The sequence below is a fragment of the Corvus hawaiiensis genome, chromosome 7 (assembly GCF_020740725.1).
Source record: "Corvus hawaiiensis isolate bCorHaw1 chromosome 7, bCorHaw1.pri.cur, whole genome shotgun sequence".
NCBI classification, from domain to species: Eukaryota; Metazoa; Chordata; class Aves; order Passeriformes; family Corvidae; genus Corvus; species Corvus hawaiiensis.
Window position 1 is genome coordinate 39372640 of NC_063219.1, and position 21928 is coordinate 39394567.

The 21928-nt window shown below is 45.8% G+C and overlaps 1 protein-coding gene across 2 annotated transcripts; it reads right to left on the reverse strand.

Annotated features, from left to right (window-relative positions):
- Positions 1 to 327: 327 nt before the first annotated feature.
- On the reverse strand, positions 328 to 21472 carry STAM2 (signal transducing adaptor molecule 2). 2 transcript variants are annotated; one of them, XM_048309722.1, is made up of 14 exons: positions 21362 to 21472; positions 13537 to 13621; positions 11686 to 11761; positions 11407 to 11502; positions 9432 to 9578; positions 8548 to 8617; positions 8018 to 8204; positions 7248 to 7342; positions 6787 to 6866; positions 6536 to 6623; positions 6086 to 6140; positions 5037 to 5190; positions 3875 to 4032; positions 328 to 3148 (listed from the first exon to the last, which is right to left on the reverse strand). In XM_048309722.1, the coding sequence occupies exons 1-14, from the start codon at positions 21399 to 21401 to the stop codon at positions 2926 to 2928; spliced, it is 1554 nt and encodes a 517-aa protein (XP_048165679.1). In that variant the 5' UTR covers positions 21402 to 21472; the 3' UTR covers positions 328 to 2925. The 2 variants fall into 2 exon arrangements, with proteins under 2 accessions (XP_048165679.1, XP_048165678.1); XM_048309721.1 differs by having other exon boundaries at positions 6787 to 6869.
- Positions 21473 to 21928: the final 456 nt, after the last annotated feature.

Sequence of the window (21928 nt, forward strand, 5' to 3'; positions counted from 1 at the left end):
AAAGCACAGGGATTCATCCTGCTTTGGGATGAGCCAGAATTCTCAGCCACGATCACACGACTCCGCTCTTGCCTCTTGCACCAGGGAATTCTCCTGGGTGTGTTTGTTAACAAATGTTACTCATTCCACAGACACCTCTCAGTGCAAGCAGGGGCAGCGCCTGGGAGTTCTTAGGAAAGATGCACAGATAAAAATAAGGGAAGAAAATCATCTTCATCTCAGGAAATAAACCCTGAGAGAGGCCACAGCATCGAGGGACAGAGTCCCACAGGCCCAGGGCCGTTCCCCACCGAACCCTCCAGCACAAAGAACACACAACAACATCACTTGGAAGGTTTCAACAATCTGATTTTTAACATTATTTCCGGAGCCAACTGGAGGGACAAAGCGTGGGTGACGCCAGGTGACAGAGCACAACCCCTCAGACCACTCCGTGTGGGGTGACAAATTGAACAGACACAACAGGTCCCCAGCTCCCACCGAAGGAAATGGATCTAACAGTGATATTTAACACCCATGAAACAAATCTATCACAATAAAAGTGTCATTAGAAAGTCGCCCAGGTTCCTATGTTAAGGGTTTATATGAAAAAGCAGGAGTTCTCCACCCTGAATTCCTGATAGAAAACAGCAGGTAGAAACCTAAGGTAGAAATCTGGAGTTAGAGAAATCCTTTGGCAGCATGTTCAGTTACAATCAGGCCTTAAAAATAAATATGATCATGTCTAGAAGTATGAAGAGAAACACCAACCCCCTCTAAATACACCGGTTTAATAATAATTAAATTATTTTACACTATCTACAAGTTGCATATCACGGAGTTAGGAATAGAAGAGGTGACAGAAGGACAAATCCTGCTTTTATAAAAGTTCAGGCATGTGTGGAGCTGTGTAGAAAATCTCAGACAAATGAGTATATACATTATTTATACTTAACAATTAACATCAGCAAATCACATCTGGCTGGCTCAATTTGAAGATTCCTCTTGGCCCAAAGCTCAGAATCCAAAAAAACACCAATCTCAATTTCCTGACAAACACGGAGAATTTATAGCAACGAGAACAAGGTTTAGTTTGACCACAAAGCAACGGGGAACAAAGGAAACTCCGACAAATAAAAGCTCCAAACAATAAGAATTTGGAACAGCAGCATTGAAATCAATTCATTTCCTCAAAAGACACAAGGAACAAGTTATCAAAATGCTTCAGTATTGCCACGTGTGTTATTTGTACTGAGCTACATCCAGGGGAAGGATCGAGACAAATTAAAGCCATGTCCAAAGGAAAGACAAAAATCCTCCTTCCAATTGCACACATTTTAATTAAAAGTGATTTAAAGAGCAGGTGCTGAACACTTCTTGCATGAGCATGAGGCTGCAAGTGAATATAAGGTCAAGATAGGAAATAATTAAATAAAACGAGGAGGTGCTGAGTGAAGGGTGGGTTTTGTCACTCAGCAGCCTGGGAGTTCCAATCTGGGATGAAACTCACACATCAAAAATGCTTATTTAGACATCTGGGAGCTTCCTGCTTTTAATGGAGATGGTTTTATCAGTGATTTGCTTCCATTATTTCCCCAAACCAAGATTATCACTCACCAGAGGTTGTTAAAAGCAGGATAAATGTGACCATGCTCCAGTGAGGAGGTAAATAGGAGGATGAAGTGATTTTTTTTTTTTTCCCTCCCAGCAGTTAAAACAAGAAAAGAAAGAAATCCCACATTCCCAAAGGATAATCCAGCTCATGTGCTCCCTAGGACAAACCCCACCCTTTAAAAAGTGCATCAGGGAAGAAATTCTTGGGTTTCTTTTCTCAGCCACCAACTGCCACACGTCCCCAGCTCCGAGGCAATCCCTTCTCCAGGGACATGGCTCTCATTTTCCATGTGCTCAGGAGCCCAATCCCACCCACCAGCACATGGCATGTGCCTCCTTAAATCCCCCTTTCCCAAGTGGTGTAAGAGCTCCTCTGGGTCAGTGCTTGTTTAGACACGGACACAGCGGCAGAGGAAGGAAATCCAAGAGAGGCAGAACCCCCTGGTCCCATCAAGACGATTCCTGTTCCACTCAGCTCCCCCTTGGAAAGGGAACAGATCCTCACAGTCTTCAGCAGCTTCAAACATTCTCCAGCCCCCTCCTTTCCCACAAGGAATTATAACACTCCTTCACTTCTACATCCATCCAAAAAGGAAAACTGGGAAGAGGTTTTGTGCAAGTTCCTGGCTCAGCACCTTGGATCCACGGAGTGCCCACACAGGCAGCTGGGAGCATCCCCTGCCTGCTCTTCCCAAGGAGCCTCGTGCTGGCAGTGCCACCTCTGCCGAGACACCAGGGAATTCTAGGAAAACTTGTTTTCCTCAAGGAAAACACAGCAGTTCTCTGCGTTTTCCAAAACATAGAGGCAGCACTGTCAAACCCCTCTTTTTCATATTTCCACAGGGATGTGGCCCTCAGCAGCACCGCTTCCTCTTCCAGCTGGACCCAGGGATCGCTCGGATTCCACAGCGCGTCCTTCGGCTGAGGGAAGGGGACTCCGAACTGCAGAGATTCCCTAGAGCCACTGGGATAGAGGGATTACAGAAGACACCAGAGCAAAGCAACAGTGTCTCAGCATCCTCAAGCTTCCAGAAACACATTGAAAAGAGAATTATTTTGGGACAATCTTTCAAGATTCACAAGTGGCATTTCTTGAAAGCGCAGGAGAGAAAAAAAAAGGGACTCGGAGGAATCTGGAATTATTTTAAACCATCCCCTAATCTAGTTCAGGATGCAAATATGCAAATAACCATCAGAGCTGGTGCCTATTTTTACTCTGCATCACCCTAACGCAGCGAGTTGGGTTATTTGAAAGGAAAATGCACTTGGATATCCATGGCAGGGCTTCACGAAGATCGTTGGGTCAGGCGGCCGCTCCTCAACGCTGCCTGTTTAAAGCAGAGGCTGCTGATGGTAATTTGTTTGTTGCTGGAGCAGGGAATGAGCAGGAAGTGCCACGGGATAACCTGGTCCTTGGTTGCTCTGGAATGCTGCCATGTCCACGGCCATGCCCATCTGGTGCTGGGGGAAGGCAGCTGTGCCGGCAGCTGGGAGGGCGGTGCCGGCGCTGGGGACACTCGGGAAGGGCTGCGGCAGCGCGGGATCGGGGCCGGGGCTGCGGGGACACAACACCAACCACGCTCACACTGACAGCTCAGGGCCAGCTCTGCCAAGCACATTTACCCCCAGCAGCGATCTCCAGCCCCACAGCAAGCTGGGAGCTCCCAGAATACACAAATTTGAAAAGAACGTGACCAAAACGGTCGTTGTGGAAGGTATTTTGTGTTTTTCTAGCTAGGAAAATACAGTTTTTTACATGCACACTCTCCACTTAAATCAGCTCTGGCCTTGCAGTTTCCCTCCTGTTACTCTCCCGTGTTAATAAACAGAGTTTCCCAGGAATTCCATACTTTTCATGCCTGTAACATAGCAGGTTTTTATGGGTTTTGCAGGAAAAATGTCTTCACCCTCAAAATTCTTCCAGCAGCTCAATAATTCTACATGAGTTAATAATTCTGTATGAGTTTTACTTTTTAATTTACTCTTACTTTTTAGCTTACTCCCACTTTTTAACTCACTCCTACTATTTAACTTTCAATCTTTGGTGCTGGGTGGTTAAAGCTGAGGTCAGAGGTTCCTCTTCAACCTTCCTCTCCTAAAAGCTTCCTGGAAAACCTCCTCAAGCAGGATCCATTTTATGCAGAATAATGCTCTCATTGCTCCCTAGTTCAGTAAAATCGGTACTTTCCTCTCAAAATGACGTGTCACTAAATGTAAATACCACGAGAGCATGCAAAGTGGCAGAACTCCCCCCAGGAAGAAGAATGTGCTGGATCCATACCTTAAATAAGCAGCTGGAGGTGGCTGAGTGGCTGCAGAGTTGATGCTCTGAGGCAGAGACCTGACCTGGCCCACCTGCTCCGGGGCCAGGCTGTATCCTGGGGACATGGAGACTCCCTGGATCATGTAATTCCCACTGGGAGGCTGCACAGGATACGACTGCAAATCAAATCCAGGAGGTTTGGTGTTTAGCACGCTTTGGAATTAACCCACCACAATATTCTAAGGCTGGGACACAAAAGGGAAGCAAAACCTGCAGTTTTTCCCGTTTCTGGTTTAAATAATCCAAGATTCCCTCAAAATTCAGGTGGCACAGGCTGGAGCTGCTCATGGGGTTTGGATTTGGGATAAAGGGCACTCAAGGAACAGGTTTGTCCCAAATAAAGCCAGCATTATCCTGCATTTCTAGGCACCAATCTTGGGAGGAAACAGCAAACTCCAGTTGCCTTTTGGCTTAATTTACTTTGTAACCTCCAATATAATGAATTTTCCATCGTTACCGGGAGTTAAGGACACGGAATTACTTTTAACTGACATATTTTCACATCTAGCAGTTGCTATGGCAACTATTCTTTTCCCACTGAACAATTAACATCAAAGTAAAATTCACTTCAAGTAAAAACCTTCATTCTGTGCTTTTTAGAAAATCTCTCCTTCTCCTCCATTTTTATTCCTTAAGCCATCATTAGGGACAGTGTACAACAGTTTGGAGCACAAATCCAACACGTTTAGAACTGATACAAAATGTTCATTTTTCTAAGGGGAAAAGGAGCTAAAAGCAGAGGGTTTCTATATTTAGCAAAAATACACTTGGGATTAATACACTGATATTCCAGTTCCCTCCCATCCCCACTATTAGATAAGAAGGGAACATTTGACTTGGAGATTGACATGACTCACAGCAAGAATATCCACCAAGCTGCTGTAACACACAATTCCAACTGCAAGAAATGAATTATGGAAGGGATCTTTTGGAAATTTTCACTAGTGGCCAAGCAAAACCTTCTGTTCTGCTGCAGAAATCCAAATTTCTTGCAAAGGCTATAAAAATCCCCCCAGGCAGTGTCAGATTGCTCGTGGGCTCACTTCAGTTTTTTGCTGTGATTTTTTTTAAAATAGGGCTAAGTAGCAGCAGGGGATTTCCAGGTTCCAGGGATACTGACCGGCACGGAGACCCCAGAGGAGGAGGGTGGGAACTGTGCAGGGTGCTGGAGTTTGGAGTAGGCTGAGTACATGGGGCTCTCATTCATCAGTTTGTTATAGAGCTCCAGAGCTTCCAGAACCTTCACGTTCAGCTCGGATAACTCGGAATGTTTCCTGTTGCAAAACAAAGGGAGAGGGCACTGAGCTGCTTTAACAGCTGAGATGGGGAGAAAAGGACAGAGGGACAAGAAAAAGAAGCCCTTAAAAGGTGAAAGGTCACTTTTTTTACCCATTTATACTGAAAAATTGCTGCTGTAGCACAGGAAGGAGAGTCCAAGTGCTGCCCAACTGCTGCTGTCACCAGACCAGCAGCTCCCAGGTGGAGTTTCCTGTTCTTTTCACCCTCAAATATTCCCAGGAGTCACAGAATCATGGAACGGTTTGGGTTGGAAGGGACCTTAAAGGATTATCTAATTCCAACCTTCTGCCATGGGCAGGGACACCTTCCACTACCCCAGGCTGCTCCAACCCAGCCTGGGACACTGCCAGGGATCCAGGGGCAGCCACAGCTGCTCTGGCAATTCCAGCCCAGCCTCTGCCCACCCTCCCAGCCAGGAATTCCCAATTCCCAACCTCCCATCCATCCCTGCCCTCTGGCACTGGGAAGCCATTCCCTGTGTCCTGTCCCTCCATGCCTTGGCCCCAGTCCCTCTCCATCTTTCTGATCAGCTCCTTCAGGTACTGGACAGCCAAACCTGAGGAGGGAGAGGTGAGGATAACATGGAACAATCACCCACAGACTGAAAATTCCAACCTCGAGACAGGCTGGAGAAGGCTACAGACACAAAATGCCAAAATAAAAAGCATCCATCCATGACCTGTGCAGTGAATTTTGGGAGAGCAGCAATGAAATCTCAGTGCACACGCTGGGAACTCAGTATTTCAGCATTAAAAAATAGAGTTGTTACATTTTTCTGGCCAGATTTTCTAGCTTGGGAGATGAAAGCACCAAAAAAATGTTATTAAAACTGCCCCATTTGAAGTAAATCAGTGAATAAATTAGGCTCACCTATCTATCTCTTCTAGTTTTTCATCTATCATTGGACCCATCTGCTGGCAGATATCTGTGAAGACAAAGCGTTGAGGCAGTTGATGTCTTGCACAATTAAAAGTTTAAATGCAGCCAAAAATATTTTATCCAACTACAGTAAAATTAATTGCTTATTTATTTCAGGGTTGGAATTGGTAGATGGATCTTGCAAAGCTCAGGCATCTTACAGAGCTGGGAGTTATGCAAATGATTCTGCTAAACATGGAGCTGGCTTGGAACTATTAAAAAAATTCAAATTATCCCCAGAGCCCCACACTCCCACGGTGAAATAAGTGTTCTCCAGCACTGTTAGTACAGACCACAGTCCCCCTAAGCTTAAAATAAACACAAAGAACTCCCAGCTCAATCCACAAAAGGTAATTGTGAGAAGAAGTAATACAGAAAGAGCTCATTTAGTGCTCCAACTACCTTCTGAGTCGAGCAGATCTGGAGAATCAAGCTTTAAATCTGTGGGATCTATGCTCTGAAGCACCTGCAGTGTTTTATCCATCTTATCCTGAGAGGGGAAGACAACATGAAGAACTTTCATCTCTCAACCATGCCAAGATTGGTTTAATATTCAAATAAAAGTTCTTTATAGACAGAGAATCATCTGCCAACATCCAGCACCAAAAGAATGTAAAAGCCCAGCACTATTTTATCTTAAAGTGGCTCCATACCTCATCAATATAAACTGGCTCAGGTTCTGCTTTCTTAATTTCTTCTGCAGTGTCCTCAGGAACAGAGATTTTATCCACAGCTGCTGAAAGAACAGAGATGAGTTTCTTTTCTCTCTGTGTCTGCCATCACTTCAAACACACATTTGCTCCTTGTTACTCGTCTGGGTGAAAAGACACTGTGATATCTGAAAGGGCAATTCACTGGATGTGTAAATATCAATTATGGTGAATTGAACCGAATTTCTGTCACAGAACATGGTAATAACTTAAAAGAGAAACAGAGGCAGAAATTAAAGTGAGCTATGGAGGGATCTGTGCCTGATTGTTTGAAACAAGGGCAGGATGTCTCTCGGTTCTTTCCTGGGGCTGATACAGGAAATTATTTTGCTGCTGGGCTAATTGGGAGCTGCAGCACAAAGCTGCCTTTCTGAAAGAATCCATCATTCCAGCAGGTAACTCACCTGCCTCGGGCTCCACGGTCAGGTCAGAGGTCACGAAATTGGATGGGAACAGCCCCACTCCTCTGTGGTTCTCCCCTTTCCACCAATTGGCATCACTGGGGAAATAAAGAAGGATTACAGAACTCTGGCATGAACAGAGGCAGGGATATATTCGGGGGTTTTTACTGAAAACCTGGGATTCAGAGACATAGTTGGGGTTTTTTTTACCAAACCCCTGTGATATCTAGAAGAGAACGTTTGCAGGGATTAACACAAAGCCAAACAGGAACTGGGGCAGAGGGGAGGGAAGGGAGGAAGTGGAATCAGGGGATCACTCAAAATTGACCATAATTCGTCAATTCTTTACACTGCTTACTTGCCAGCCCTTTAAAGCTGTATACATATCTAGAGGTGTTAACAACAATCATTATTTTAGCTATTTTTACTCAGTTTTCTTCTTAGCAAATGTGACCCCTGATAGCCAGAGGTTTAACAACTGCTGGAAGCAGCTGGAATGTGATACCAATGCATTTTCTTATGTCATACAACCAATTAAGATTGATCTTCAAAACTACAAACTGGATGAAATACTCGAGGTTCTCCCCGCACCGAAAATGATTTGAGGTCAAAACCCAGGATTATGGAAAGATAAAAGGAAGATAAAGGCATGTGAGGGAGGTCAGAGTGACAATTACATTTCTGTGGGGGAAAAAAGCATCAGAGGAAAAATGTGCTACCCTGAGAAAACAAGAGGGGTGGAACAAAGTCACCTCCACCTGAGTGTATTGTACCTGTCATCCAAAACAAAAATAATTTCTCCACTTTTAAAGGTGAGCTCATTGTCCTCGACAGCTTCAAAGTCATACAGAGCTCGCACCTTCCTCAGGCTCTGAGGGTTTTGTGGGATTTCTGCAGATGGGTACAAGGATTTGGTTTCTATTTGCTGTTGTTTCTGCTCTTGCAAAGACAATTCGATAGCTGCAGTTGGGGGAGAGAGAAAAGAACAAGTCTGTGTGGTTTATGCCTGTAGACAAAGCAGCTTGATTTCTTCATTTAACAAAAATAGGATTTATTGCTTTATTTAAACAAGGTCTGTATCTGCTTCTGTAGTATTTAAAGTTAACATTTAAAATGCTGTGTGATGGGGGAAGGATGTGTTTCACCCCAAATCCTCATGGCTGAGGAAAACACCTGGAATGCCACAATTCCCAGCCTCCTGTGCCCTTGATTTCAATTCTGTGCAGCAGGAAGGAGCTGCTTCCCATTTCCTTGCTTTTTTCTGAAGCCCAAGTCTGACCCAAGGCTAAGACAGCAAACTCACCTTTAGCTATATCCTCATCTTCTTTGGTTTTACTGGATGAGGAGCCATTCTTAGCAGCACTGGTGGAAGCCTGTAAGGTGTGAACAACAGAGGGACTTGAGGTCACAAATGAAAAAGAAATCTCTGCAATTATATATTTTACAAAGTTAGCACAGAGTTGTTCCTGGTCAGCTGCCTTACAGAATCAAGATGACCTTCTGGAAACCAAAATCACCACTCTTCAGCTTTTATTCTGTTTTCAGCAGGGAAAAAAGGTAAAATAAATAATGAGATTTAGTTGAAATAAATTATTTTATTTAAGTAATTATTTTAGTCACATTTATTACAGTGAGAGTGCTCATTTAAATGACTCTTTCCACCTTTATCCTTCACTCCTCCCTTCAAGAGAGAAGATGCTCCAAGTCTCCCCAGCAGCACAGTGAAATCATTCCTGGAGTTTTCATTCCCACCAGAAACTGGAATTGGGTGCCAGTGCTCAAGCTCTTCCATGTTTCTGCCATATGTTTTAACACATAGATCAGATTTAGAAGTGAAAACATCTTTGTGGAGGAAGGAGGGATTGTAAAAGTTAAAAAACTCTCAGTGTTTCATACAGAGGAAAGTAAACTTTGTGTAAGGAAATTGTAATAGAAATTGTAATTTTGATTCTCAGGACTGAGTAATATGAAAATAGTTAGAAGCATCAATAATAAAAGTTAGGAACAAACCAGCTGGCATCATATCTGCTGTTAGATTAGGAGCAACAAACCCCCAAAAGTGAAAAATAAACCACTCCAAACCCAGGACAACTCCTGACATGGACAGGTAAAGCAGGAACAGCAAATGGGGCTCTGGGAAAGGAAACCAGAGCATGGGATCCATCACTATCCCAAACCAGCTCTCACCTGGGATCCAGCAGCAGGGAAAGTGACCCCTTCTTCCTTTAGGGATTTGATGGTTGCAGATATTAAGCTACACTGTGGGTCTTTCTGGAACTCTTCTGACCACTCCACCATGAGGGTTTTCAGCTTTTCACACACTTTTGGATGAGCCTGGAAAACAAAATTGGATAAAAAGGGATGTTTGAACCTCAAAATGAACAGAAAGAGTTGTTACCAAAATTGTTACCAAACCCATTTTACTATAAATATCCTTAATCATTAATACTTGTGTTGATTGAGAAGATTTGGGGAGCAGAGTCTAGAATATCTGGCCTTTTATACCCTGATCTGATATTACAGAGAACATGCTGAGCTCCTGGAGCACTAATTCTGGAGAAATTCAGGCTGCCTACCACACTTATCCCAAATTTCTGCCTCTCTGTGTTACTCACCCTCCATTTAACCTCAGTTTTCTCTTCATTCCCTCTCAGGTGTGTCATTTTCCACTTCCCAACCACATAAGTTGGTCTAATTTAAGCCACTGTCTTGCCCTACAAGAAATCCTACAAGAAATCTTTCCCTGCAGTCCATCTTCCCTACTTTTCCTGGCCTCTCCAGTTTCTCCTCAGATGCTGGAACACGTTTGTCCCAGCTCAGAGAACCTCACAAAAACCTGTTCTGAGCCTCCTTGAAACAGCTTCTCCCACAAGAAGGGATTATCCACAGGGATAATCCATAGGGACAGGTTCTATTCCCAAACTGGGAGCTGAGCTGCAGGGACAGCCTGGTAAGGGAAGGTATTTGCCTGGAGTGGGGGCAAACCAAGATCAGTTCATGCTCTGCCTGGAATTCCTCTGGCTCCCACATTGTTCCCAGGTTCTGGCACTGGGACAAGAAGTGCCTGGCCAAGATTGCCAACCCAAGGAATCAGATCACACTGGGGCCTGTGCCTCACAGGCCAACATGGCCTGACCAGGCAGAACAGTTACAAGTCTGGTCTCCAACCTGCATTTAATTTACAGAAAAGAAAGTTTGCTGGGCTCAGGATCAGCCCAAAGACATTTGTCATGCTTGCCTGAACTCATTTTCTCTCGGAGAAGAGGGAAAAAGCACAATTTTATTCATTATTCCTCCAACTGTGTGTGGGGGAAAAGGGTCAGTATTTCCCAAGAACACATAAATTGTGCTCCAGAGCCCATGCCTGGGTGGGATTCCAGGTTTCCTGCACATCCCTGAGTGCTGCCAGGCCCTGAAGGTCACTGTTGTGCTTCAGGATGGACCCTGGCTAATGAGAACAAAGAGAGACCTATTTTTCCTCAGAAAGCCAGAAACACAAGAGCTGTGAACTCATTTTGCTTCCCAGCAATTTTATTACTTTCCTTAATTGCTTTGCTCAGCCTCTGATGATTCCAGGGCTCCCACAGATCTGAAAACTCCTTTTTAACCCATTAACCAGTTTTGTCTCCAACTGGAGCAGTAATTAGGGAAAAGCTGCTCCTGCTTGTTCAACTCCTCACATCCAGACTTAGATCCCAGCAGCTGCTTCACCCCAGCCATTTCAGTCTTCTTTTCCTGGTTATTTTCTCATTCAACATTCCCAGAATCTTCAAAAACTAAAAAGGATTGTCTGTAACTTTATCCTTTTCCTTGTAAAAATGTCATTTACTTCCTCATAATTTTCCCTTTCACTTCAGCCCATGAATTTCCTTCAAGCTTAATAAAAACTCTCTTCAAGAAAAGCTGCACTTACCATGAGCAAATTAATGGAGCTTAGGAAGACAGATTTTAATTAAAATTGCTCATGTAATTTTGTAAAAATTTGAAGGATTATCAGCTGTCAGTTCTTTAATAATTACTTTTTTCATAGTGAAAATCACACAAATTTCAGTGAAAACACAAACAGCACCAAAAACTAGGAAATGTGCATTAACTACAACAATAGTTTGGAGAAGTTACCAAAATAATCCTTCCCCAGGATTTAAGGTTCTGGAACAATTACCTTGTTTATTATAGCTCGAGCTTCAGTGGCAAAGTCCCGGGAACACACTTCCAAGTGGAATATTTTCCCACAGTTTGAGACACAGGCTCCTAAAAGCTGACAACAGAAACACCATTGGGAAAATGCACAACAAGAGTGCAAATAACCCAAAATGAAAGGTAAGTTCAGCATGGACACTGATTTACTGAGGTTAATCAAGGTATTAATTAATTGATTGACCAGTAAATATTGAATTGCTGCATTCCACGAGGTTTTTGGGAAATCTGGGAGTGTACTCACTGTGAGTGCTTGCAAAGCCACGTGGGGAACTTTGTGATTTACTCTCTTCATGATGGCTTTAAGGCAATCCTTGGCTCTGCAGAGGAACAAAGACATGAAGAATGAACGGGAGTGACAGGAGCCCAGAGCTGCACCAAACCTGAGCCTATTGAACAAAAATGTCACTGAACCTGAACCTCCCAGGGCTGGGCTGACACACACATTTACCCATTGACCAATTTGTTCCTCCTCTGCTGTGTGCTGGATTGGAGGAGATTCCCTGTTTTTCCCCTGACATTCCATACCCATTCCCAGGAACTGCTGACAGGCCAGCAAGGGAAGCAATTGCATTAAGCTGAGGAAATGGGTTTGAGACAGACAATGAAAGAAATGTCACCATCAAAAGAGATGATTCAATAAATGGTTATTTTAGTGGCCATTGGAAAGGCTCTCCATGGATTTAATTCCCAGCTCTTGGATCCCCTTTTCTAGAGCCTGAGGACACAAAGATTTTCTAATTTGTTTCAGCACAATCTGAGGTGAGTAGAGAATAATAAATAGCATTTTAAATGTTTCTGCTGAGGGGTTTCCACACTTTAAATGAGCATTAATGGCTGGCAGGAGCTCAGGCACATCAAAGGCTTCATTAACACTGATATTTGGAACTCTTAAAAATGTGAAATCCTTCTAAAAAAGCTGATGCAGCATTTAAAAATAGTATCACTGGCAGATACTTGAGCTGCTGGATTTAGCAAAGCACAGACAAGCCTCTGTGCCAGAAAAAAGACACTTTTAGTCCTAATATTTCCATTTTATTTCATATACAAACCATCCAACAAAGTCAACTCAGTTATTTTCAGCTATATTTTTATTTAGGGTAGGCAACAATCTTCATTATTTTCAAGGGCAGGAGGGAAGAAAACAACACAAAATTTAATTAAAATATGCCAGCAGCAGTGGCATTTAAAATTCAGAATTTAGCATTTTATTTTCTACACAAATATATATATTTAGATTTGATTATGCATTTTATATACTTCTATTTCTGCATTTATAATTTTTTTAATAGCTGATTTCTTTACAACATTCCCTCCTCCAAAACCAGATTTAAACCAATTCCCACTACAGAAGTCTTGTGGCACTAAAAACTTTGCTTTTTAATAAAGGACTCAAAGGACAGTTTTTTCCTTCAGGACTAAAGATTCCCAGATTGAATAGATTTGCTGTTATTCCTTGTGGCAGGTAATTAATGAAAACCAAAACAACAGAACAAAAAAAAACCCACCCCAATTTTAATGTTAAATAGAGCTGCTAAAAAATCTGAACTGCTTAAGAATTCTGCCTATGCACTAATTGAGGGTTAATTCGAAATTTCAAAGATGTTACCACTCAAAAATTCAGCAAATACTTTTGGCTGCTGCAAGATCACTGAAATTCCACTTATGTTCCACTCAGGCTAAACTGACTCCAAGTGATTTGTGCTTTGATCCCTATTTTTCCCCTTTTCTCTCCCATTCTTCCTAACAACCAAACACAGACAAACATCATAAGAAGCCCCTGGTCCTTGCCAGGTATTTTTCTGCACAGAAATTATTTCACTTTCTCCTACTGGCACAGTCACTTCCCCAAAGTTATGCCAGATCATTAAATATGAATAACTCGGGTCTGCTGTGCAAAACTCCAGGAAAAAACTGGAATGCACTCAGCACATACAAATTGCTCTGCTCCAAATCCTGTTGGAACATCTCTTTCCAAGAATTTCAAAGCCAACTCCATGTATTTGTGAGGTTGAGCATTTTGAGATGTGTTCTCTGTGACATTTTCTTCTTCACACCAGCCCAGAATTCCATGGAATGCTGAGGCCCAGCTTACCCATTGGGAGTGCTTCCAACTTTGTCACATATATCCATGATAAGCCCCCAATCCTCACTGGTGTTGTATTCATTTGTAGCTTTCTCTGGAAAGAAAAATAAGATTTATTAAGTGATTGATTTATTTATTTATTCAATTCAGAGTCTATCAATTCAACAGAATGTATCCCTAATTAATATTTCATGGATTCATGGAATTATTTGGGTTGGAAAGGACCTAACAGCTCATCTTGTTCCAGTTCCTGCAGGGACACTCATTGCATAGATTAATCAATAAGGCTTAACGGTATTTATTTGTGCTTTTAAGTTTGTATTAGCCAGGTTATTTAATTCCCATGTAAATATTGCAGTTCAAGTTTATAAACAGCAAATTAAATATTTTATTGCATTTGCTGCCTCAAGATTAAATTGTAACCAACTAAATTCAATTTTATTTTGGCTGGTCAGCGGAAAGGTTTCCACAAAGGGAACACAAACACAGCACCCACCAATGTCCCAAATCCCTTTTGTTACAGATGTAAAAACAATGGAAATGTGGAATTTTGGCCATAATTTATCTCCACAAGCTGGAATGTTTACTCAGAGGAAGCAAGTATTATCTTGAAACCATGTTCCTACAGCACAAATCGTCTTCAAAACTTACCCCAAAATGATATCATTGCTAAATTTTCTTTTAAGTGCATCAATATTTTAGGACATTAATAAAAAAATTCATGGATGTTGTGGAAAATAAATCAGTGCCTGCAATTTTAAACACTTTATTAAAAAAAAATCAAACCAAGTCAGCCTCTGGAAGTTGCAGATTCCCTGGATATACAATCCCTAAGCACTGAACAACCATGGAAGGTTTTAATGAAGTGTTTGGTGCACACAGCCTGAGCCTGGGTTTTCCTGGGAAGTTCTGCCAGGAAAAGCTGCTGTCTGAGAGCACGTCTCTGTTCCCGGCGGTGGGAATGCTCCCACCCAATCCATGGATCCATCTCCTCAAACTCCAGCAGCTGTGCTGGGACAGCCAAGGACAGAGAGCACCAATGCCTGGAGAACAGCCTGCCGGGGGTGTCCCCTCTGAAATTCCTGGCATGCTTGGGATGCCCCTTTTGCCAAGGGCCAACAAGAAACAGGAGGAGCTGGTGGCAGGACAACAACAAAACACGAGCAGTGCTGCAGCTCCAGGGCTCCTTCAGCCTCCAGGAGCAGCTCCCCATCTCAGGGTGCTCATCAGGAAGGCACAAGTGTCACTTCTGGCCTCCACAAAAGTCTTGGAAGAGATTCCCAGGGATATACTGAAGTACTTCCCAAGGATACACTGAAGTTTTCCTGAACCCTGAGTGGAAATCACAACCAGCTTTCCCTGCCATGACAGAAATAACCCCAACTCTTCCACTGGCAACAGGAAGGTTTGGTGTTTATAGGCTTCACCAGGAAGTTTTCACCTCAGAATTATTGATTTAGGTTGGAAAAGCCCTCCCAGCCCATGGAGTCCCAGCTGTGCCCGATGCCCACCTTGTCCCCAGCCCAGAGCACTGAGTGCCACCTCCAGGAATTCCTTGGACACCTCCAGGGATGGGCACTCCAAGCCTCCCTGGGCACTTCCAAGGCCTGAGCACCCTTTCCATGGGGAAATTCCTGCTGCTGCCCACTCTGCCCCTCCCCTGGCCCAGCCTGAGGCCGTTCCCTCTCCTCCTGTCCCTGTTCCCTGCGAGCAGAGCCCGACCCCCCCGGCTGCCCCCTCCTGTCAGGGACTTGTGCAGAGCCACAAGGTCCCCCCTGAGCTCCTTTGCTCCAGGTGATCCCTCACTCCCTCACGCCTTCCCCATCCCAAAGCAAGCACAGCTCCCACACCAGGCTCAGTGCTGCTCACTCCCAGCTCCCAGGCCTTTCCTCTGAGCCAGCACATTCCTACATGGAGCAGTGTCAAAGGCAAGTCCCTCCTCCTGGATCCACACAGTCCTGGGAGCAGCCGTGGCCATCCAAACTGCATCCTTGTCCAAACTCTCATGGATCTGGAAGCTTCCTTCCCTGCCAGAGTGCCAAACTGAACAGCAGCTGCTTTTCCCCTTCACAGGAACCATTCTGAAGGAGAACTCCCTCACAGATGCTGAGACACGGACAGATCAGAAGAAACAGATGTGGGAGGACGCATTTTCCATGATTTTTTCAGCACTAAGGGAACATAACCTTTAAAAACATGGAATGACTTGTCCTCTGCAGCTCTCCAATTAATGAAGGAACATCAGACTTGAGCTGGCTTTTATAGAAATAACGATAAAAGCAAAATGTGCTGCTTGGGGTGTTTTTCTGAAGAACCCAAAGTGCCGTGAATCACTTTTCCCTGGGTGAGCTCCCTGAGCTGATTTGCTGCGTGGCTGCACGAGAACGGTGCCAATCCCAGAGAGGGGAGAGCACTCAAAGGAGCAGCTGGGAAGGGGCTGGGAATTGTTTGCTGCTCCCACTGCCAAAAGGAGAAATGCTTGAAGAGCTCCTGCCTCAGAACACTGCAAACAGCTCTTCCAGGAAAGGGGGGAATGCTTTGCCACTGCCTGAAGTTTTTCAGGATCATCCCTCTACCACGCAACAGCCAAAACCAAGTGGAATGTCATGGAATCACTCACTGGGAGGGACCTTAAAGCTCATCCCAATCCAGCCCTGCCATGGGTGGGCAGGGACACCTCCCACTGTCCCAGGTTGCTCCAAGCCCCAGCCAGCCTGGCCTGGGACATTTCAGGGATCCAGGGGCAGCCACAGCTGCTCTGGGAATTCCAGCCCAGCCCCTCCCCATCCTCCCAGCCAGCAACTCCCAATTCCCAATCTCCCATCCAGCCCTGCCCTCTGGCAGTGGGAAGCCATTCCCTGTGCCCTGTCCCTCCAGGCCTTGTCCCCAGTCCCTCTGCAGCTCTCCTGGAGCCCCTTTAGGCCCTGCAAGGGGCTCGGAGCTCTCCCTGGAGCCTTCTCCTCTCCAGGCTGCACAAACCCAGCCCTCTCAGCCTCTCCAGCCCTCCACCCAGGTTAATTGCGTTCTTTTCCCTTTTTTCACAAGAAGGGATGGGCAATACACAGAAATAAGACCCAAAAAATGAGGGAAGAGCCCCCTTTGAGGACTGAAGCAGGCAAGGTGTGGGCATGCTCAAAGCCCCCCTGCTCCCACCTCTCCCAAGCCCAGCTCCTCAGCCTGGGCTGGTGGCAGCTCCACCTGTGCACTGCACACACAACCTTCACACTTGCAAAACATTTTATTTCAGCCCTGAATTCCCTTGGGATAGGCTTGCCAAGTAAGATCTGGGTTAAAAAACCAGAAATGTACTAAAATACAACATTTTTTCTTCATCTGTGTCACTCTCTATGCAAGAAACAGAAAAAATAAGCACTGGAGCACTGATTTAGCACAAAAAAAAAATCACTACTCAGGCACTTCTAGCACAGAAGGTTTTTGGGCTAAACCAGTGCTTCTTTATTTTTTAGTGATTCTGATCACTAAAATCAAAATTTGCTTGATCACTTTGCCCCTGAAGTGAAGTAAACCCTTGTCTGCACAGAAATATTTCAAATTTTACACAAAGCACGTACGAACTTTTCAAGTGAAAAGTAAACATAAAATAAATGGAGGGCTACTCCAGCGCTGTTTTCCAGGAGATAAAGCAGAAAGACATGGATGAAAGGCAGAGATTTAATCCCACACACCTTCATTTGTATGCCTGGCCTTTGTAGAGCCTAATTAAAGAATTCCAGCTTGGATTTAATTAGAGATCATAGCCAGGATGACCCTGTAGTCACAAGGCAGCCCTACCTGTAAGGATCCCTACTCATGCCACTATTATATCCTAAAAAACCGGATTAAAATAGATTATTAAAGGAACTTTTTGCAGTATAAATCCAGTTCACTGAAAAGGCCTTTTAAGATGCAGGTTTTGCTTGGAAAGTGAGTGTTTTGTTTCACTGAGGCCAATAATCTGAAAAGGAAATAATTTCATTTGCCTGTCCAAAAAAACCTAAAAACATTGAAAATACTTGAGGAGGATTAACAAAGATTATATTCCAGAGCCTGGAAACACCAAGATGGAAGTTAACAACTCATAGTTTATGTATAATATATAAATTATATTAAATTACAAAGTTATGTATATTATATAAAATATATAAAATAGCTTTCATAATATAAAAAAAGCAAAACAGTGAGGCTACATTAAAAATAATCAAGGCAGGATGGGGGAGCAGTGCAAAAATAATCTCAAAAAATGAGAAAGAAATGTCATTAAAATGCAGGCTCAGAATTGAGGAATTTGAAGCAGTCAAATCACAGACTGGGAAATATTGTCCCTGCAGTTCAAGAAGAAAAGAAACACCCAAGTAACACCAAGGAAAAAAAAAAAAGTCTAATTAGCTTTTCCTCAAATATTTCCAAGATTTAAGCCCAAATGTTTAAGACAAGAATTATTATGGACTGAGAAATGAGGGGGAAATGTGGTGGATTTGAACAAAAGGCAACAACATCTCATCAAGGACTAATCTAAAATTATCTGTTCAGATCCCATAAAAACATTCCATAGGATGCCACAGGCAATGGTTATTAGCTACAGCTCGTGGATCACTCCACAATTAATACAAAGTACTCTAATGAGGCTGAATTCGTGTCCTGAATGCCTTAAAAATCAGGCTTGAAATCAGTATTAATATATCCTGGCTGACAGGCACTGCAGGGGGGAGGGTGTTAAAGGCAGGTATCAGCAATAAAAGGAACATAAAATAAATAATAATAATACTGATAATAAAATAATAAAAATAAATACTAGAAAAATAAAAAAGGAAATAAAACATGAGGGAAATGTAAGCCCTTGAGGGCTGGATTAGGTAGGAAAAGGACCAAAATGGAAAAGATTCTCTGGGAAAGCAAGTGCTCAGCAGCTGGAAACAAGAGCAGAATGAGGAGGACAAAGTTAAGGAGCCCCAAAAGGCAAATCCAATCCCGGAATGAAACAGGGAAACTTCCCAGCAACACCTGAGGAAACAGGGAATGTCCTCATCCACCTTCTCAGCAAGCCCTGAACCCCTGCACAGTGCTGGATGTCACTCCAGCCACACAGCAAACACCTCCTGCTGCCCTGAGCCTGTCAACAACGTGAGGAAAGAAGGGCAGGTAAACAAAGGATCAAAGGGAACGGGGCTGTTCCCTGCTGCTCCACAGACGAAGGTTATGGAAGAGGAAGGGCAAAGCTGGGAAAACAGCGAGCGCACATGGACTGTGAAGGGATCCACACAGGAAATTCTAAGCTTCTAAAAGTTTTGAGGGTTCCTCTCAATAAAAGAAGCCACACTCCTCCAGAGCACTGTTCCAGAGGGTTATCCCGTGATTTGCAGCTGTGTCCAGAGCACATTCCAAGGCTCTGCACAGCTCTGTGGACTTGGAACCATGGGAGCAAATCCAGATGTGGCACAGGAAAAGCACATTCCCCACAGGTGTCCCAAGGAAAGAGCAGCTCTGGATGAAGAGGCAGCTGGATCTGCCCCATTGCACCGAACTTCCAAACTCAGCACCTCCCCAGACCATCCACATGTGATAATCTGGTATTTGGGATGGTCTAATTTACAACAGAATAATGACAAATTTTTTCCTGGCAAGGGACTCTTAAGATTTAGCCCCAATAATTCAAGTTCCTTTTCTGTTGCACTTACTACATTACAATAAGTGATAATTATAAATTATAAATAATCAATATTAAAATGATAACTAAAAAAATATTACACTGAGTAAAATTTAAACAACTGGAAGTGAACGGAGTCCCATTTTTGAAGTTTTGCAGCCTGGGAACCCTTGAAGTTTTTAGGTTTGTTAAAGAATCCTGCAGAGCTCAAAAAAAAGCCCACTTGTACAAATACATCAGTTTGAGCCATGTGAAATGTGAGTGTGGTCAAACAGCAAACTGCAGCAAGGATTTGAAATTAGAAACAAAATAATAAATAAGAATAAACAAAATAAGAAACCAGCTGAACTTATACTACAAACAAAACAGAGAAAGTGTGGCAACAAGAGCACTCAGTCTCTTCCGCTTTGGCCGTGACAAAAATCCCAGGAATGTTGAGTTCTTCTCTTTCCTTCGATCCCAGCTAACAAGAAAGCTGAGCCTGGTGCCTCACTTACTGCATTGCTTTTTTCAGTGCTGCCATTCAGAACAGGCGTTGTGTAAAGAAAAACTGACACAGAGCACGAGTTTAAGAAAGCACAAGTCAGGGCAGAATGCAAAACAAAACAACTGAGTCACCATCTTCACCCCAGCTCCAGCCAGGTTTTGTAATTACTGAGTCACAGAATGTCCTGAGCTGGAAGCAATCCACAGGGAGCATCCACCAGTCCAACTCCTGGCGCTGCACAGACACCCCAGCACTCCCATCACGTGCCTGGTGTGGGTATAGGGAAGCTACTGAGAAGCTGGAAGGAATCATCAATAAAAGTGACCTTACAGCAGCCACAATTCCCTGAATCCCTGCAGATTCAGCAACACCATGGGAAGGGCAGGAGGCACAGAGCACCTCAGACACACAGGAAAAGCTGTGAACCTTCAGGAGTCAGAGCAAAACGGGACACAAAACACTCCCTGATGCTGCTGAGGGCAAGGGAGAGAGGGACCCACTGATCTGTTTCCCTGACAGAGCCCCCAAGCCCGGCCAGGATGTGTCAGGAGCTCACACCGGGATGTTCTGGAGCTGCAGCACCCTGGGGCCCAGGGCCCTCCACACTGACAGGAGGAATCCCAGGATCCCTGAGGCTGGAAAAGCCCTCCCAGCCCATGGAGTCCAAGCTGTGCCCAATGTCCACCTTGTCCCCAGCCCAGAGCATTGAGTGCCACCTCCAGGAATTCCCTGGACACTTCCAGGGATGGGCACTCCAAGCCTCTCTGGGCACTTCCAAGGCCTGGCCACCCTTTCCATGGGGAAATTCCTGCTGCTGTCCACCCTGAGCCTCCCCTGGCCCAGCCTGAGGCCGTTCCCTCTCCTTCTGTCCCTGTTCCCTGCCAGCAGAGCCCGACCCCCCCGGCTGCCCCCTCCTGTCAGGGACTTGTGCAGAGCCACAAGGTCCCCCCTGAGCTCCTTTGCTCCAGGCTGAGCCCCTTTCCAGCTCCCTCAGGAATTCTCCAGCCCCTTCCCAGCTCCGTTCCCTTCCCTGGACTCCTCCAGCCCCTCAGGGTCCCCCTTGTCCCAGAGCTGTCTCCAGCACTGGAGGTGCCCCAGCAGCGCCAGCACAGGGACGGGCACTGCCCTGGGGCTGTGTCACACCAGGGCTGGCACAGCCCAGGGGCCACTGGCCTCTTGGGCACCCCTGGGCTCTCGTTGGGCTGCTGTCACCAGCACCTCCCAGCGCCTTTTCCAGCTCTCCAGACACTCTTCTCCCAGCTCGGAGCATTCCCGGGGCTTGGTGTCACCCAAGTGCAGGGCCCGGCACTAGGCCTTGCCGGCTGTCACACCACCGGCCTCACCCCGTGGATCCAGCCTGTCCAGATTCCCCTGCGAGCCTTCCTGTCTCCAGCACACCCACATCCCACCCAGCCCGGGGTGCTCTGCCCACGGAGCACTCGATCCCCTCCTCCAGACCCTCACTCAGGATACCCAACAGGACTGGGCCCAACACTGATCCCTGGGGGACGCCAGCGGCAGGAGGAAAGAGAGCGGGGAGGGGAACAAGGAGAGGAAAAGAGGAGGAAAAGCAGAAGGAAAAACACGAGGAGAAAAAGGAAGAGTAGAAAGAGGAGGAGAAAAAGAAGGAAGAAGAGAAGGAAAGGGACGAACAGGCCGCCGCTGGGCCGGGCCCAGCCGCCGCTCGCCACCCCGTCGCTCACCCACGTCCTGCTCGAAGGGGTTGGGGGCGAAGAGCGGCATCTCGGCCGCGCGGTGCCGCCGCTGCTCCCGCTCGCCCCGACAGACCCGGCCGGAGCCGCCGCCGCGCCCGCCCCGCCTCAGCCCGCTCAGCGCACGGGGCTGCCCCGCCGCGCCGGACTACCCTCCGGAGCGAGCGCCGCGGCCGCGCCGCCGCCGATCGCCGGGATAAGGGGCCGGGCGGGGAAACAGCGGAGCCGCCCGCCGGGACGGGGGGGGAACGCGGCGGGCGGCGGCCCCGGGAGCGCGACGGCGGCGGCAGGCGCTGTCCGGGGCAGCCCCGCGGCACGGGGGCCTCGCGGGGGCGGAGCTGGCGGGGACGTGGGAACGGGGCGGGGGCGCTGCGGGCGCCCGTGACGTCACGGTGGCGGCGTGACGTCACGTACCGCCATGTCGAGGCGGCGGCTGAGGGGGCCGGGCCCGTGTCCCCGCGCAGGCGCCGTCGCTCCGCGTTGTCCCCGGAGGAACCGAAAATAAAGTTGTCTGAGCGCACAAATTGCGTCGTCTCCGTGGGTGTGAGGGGGGAAAGA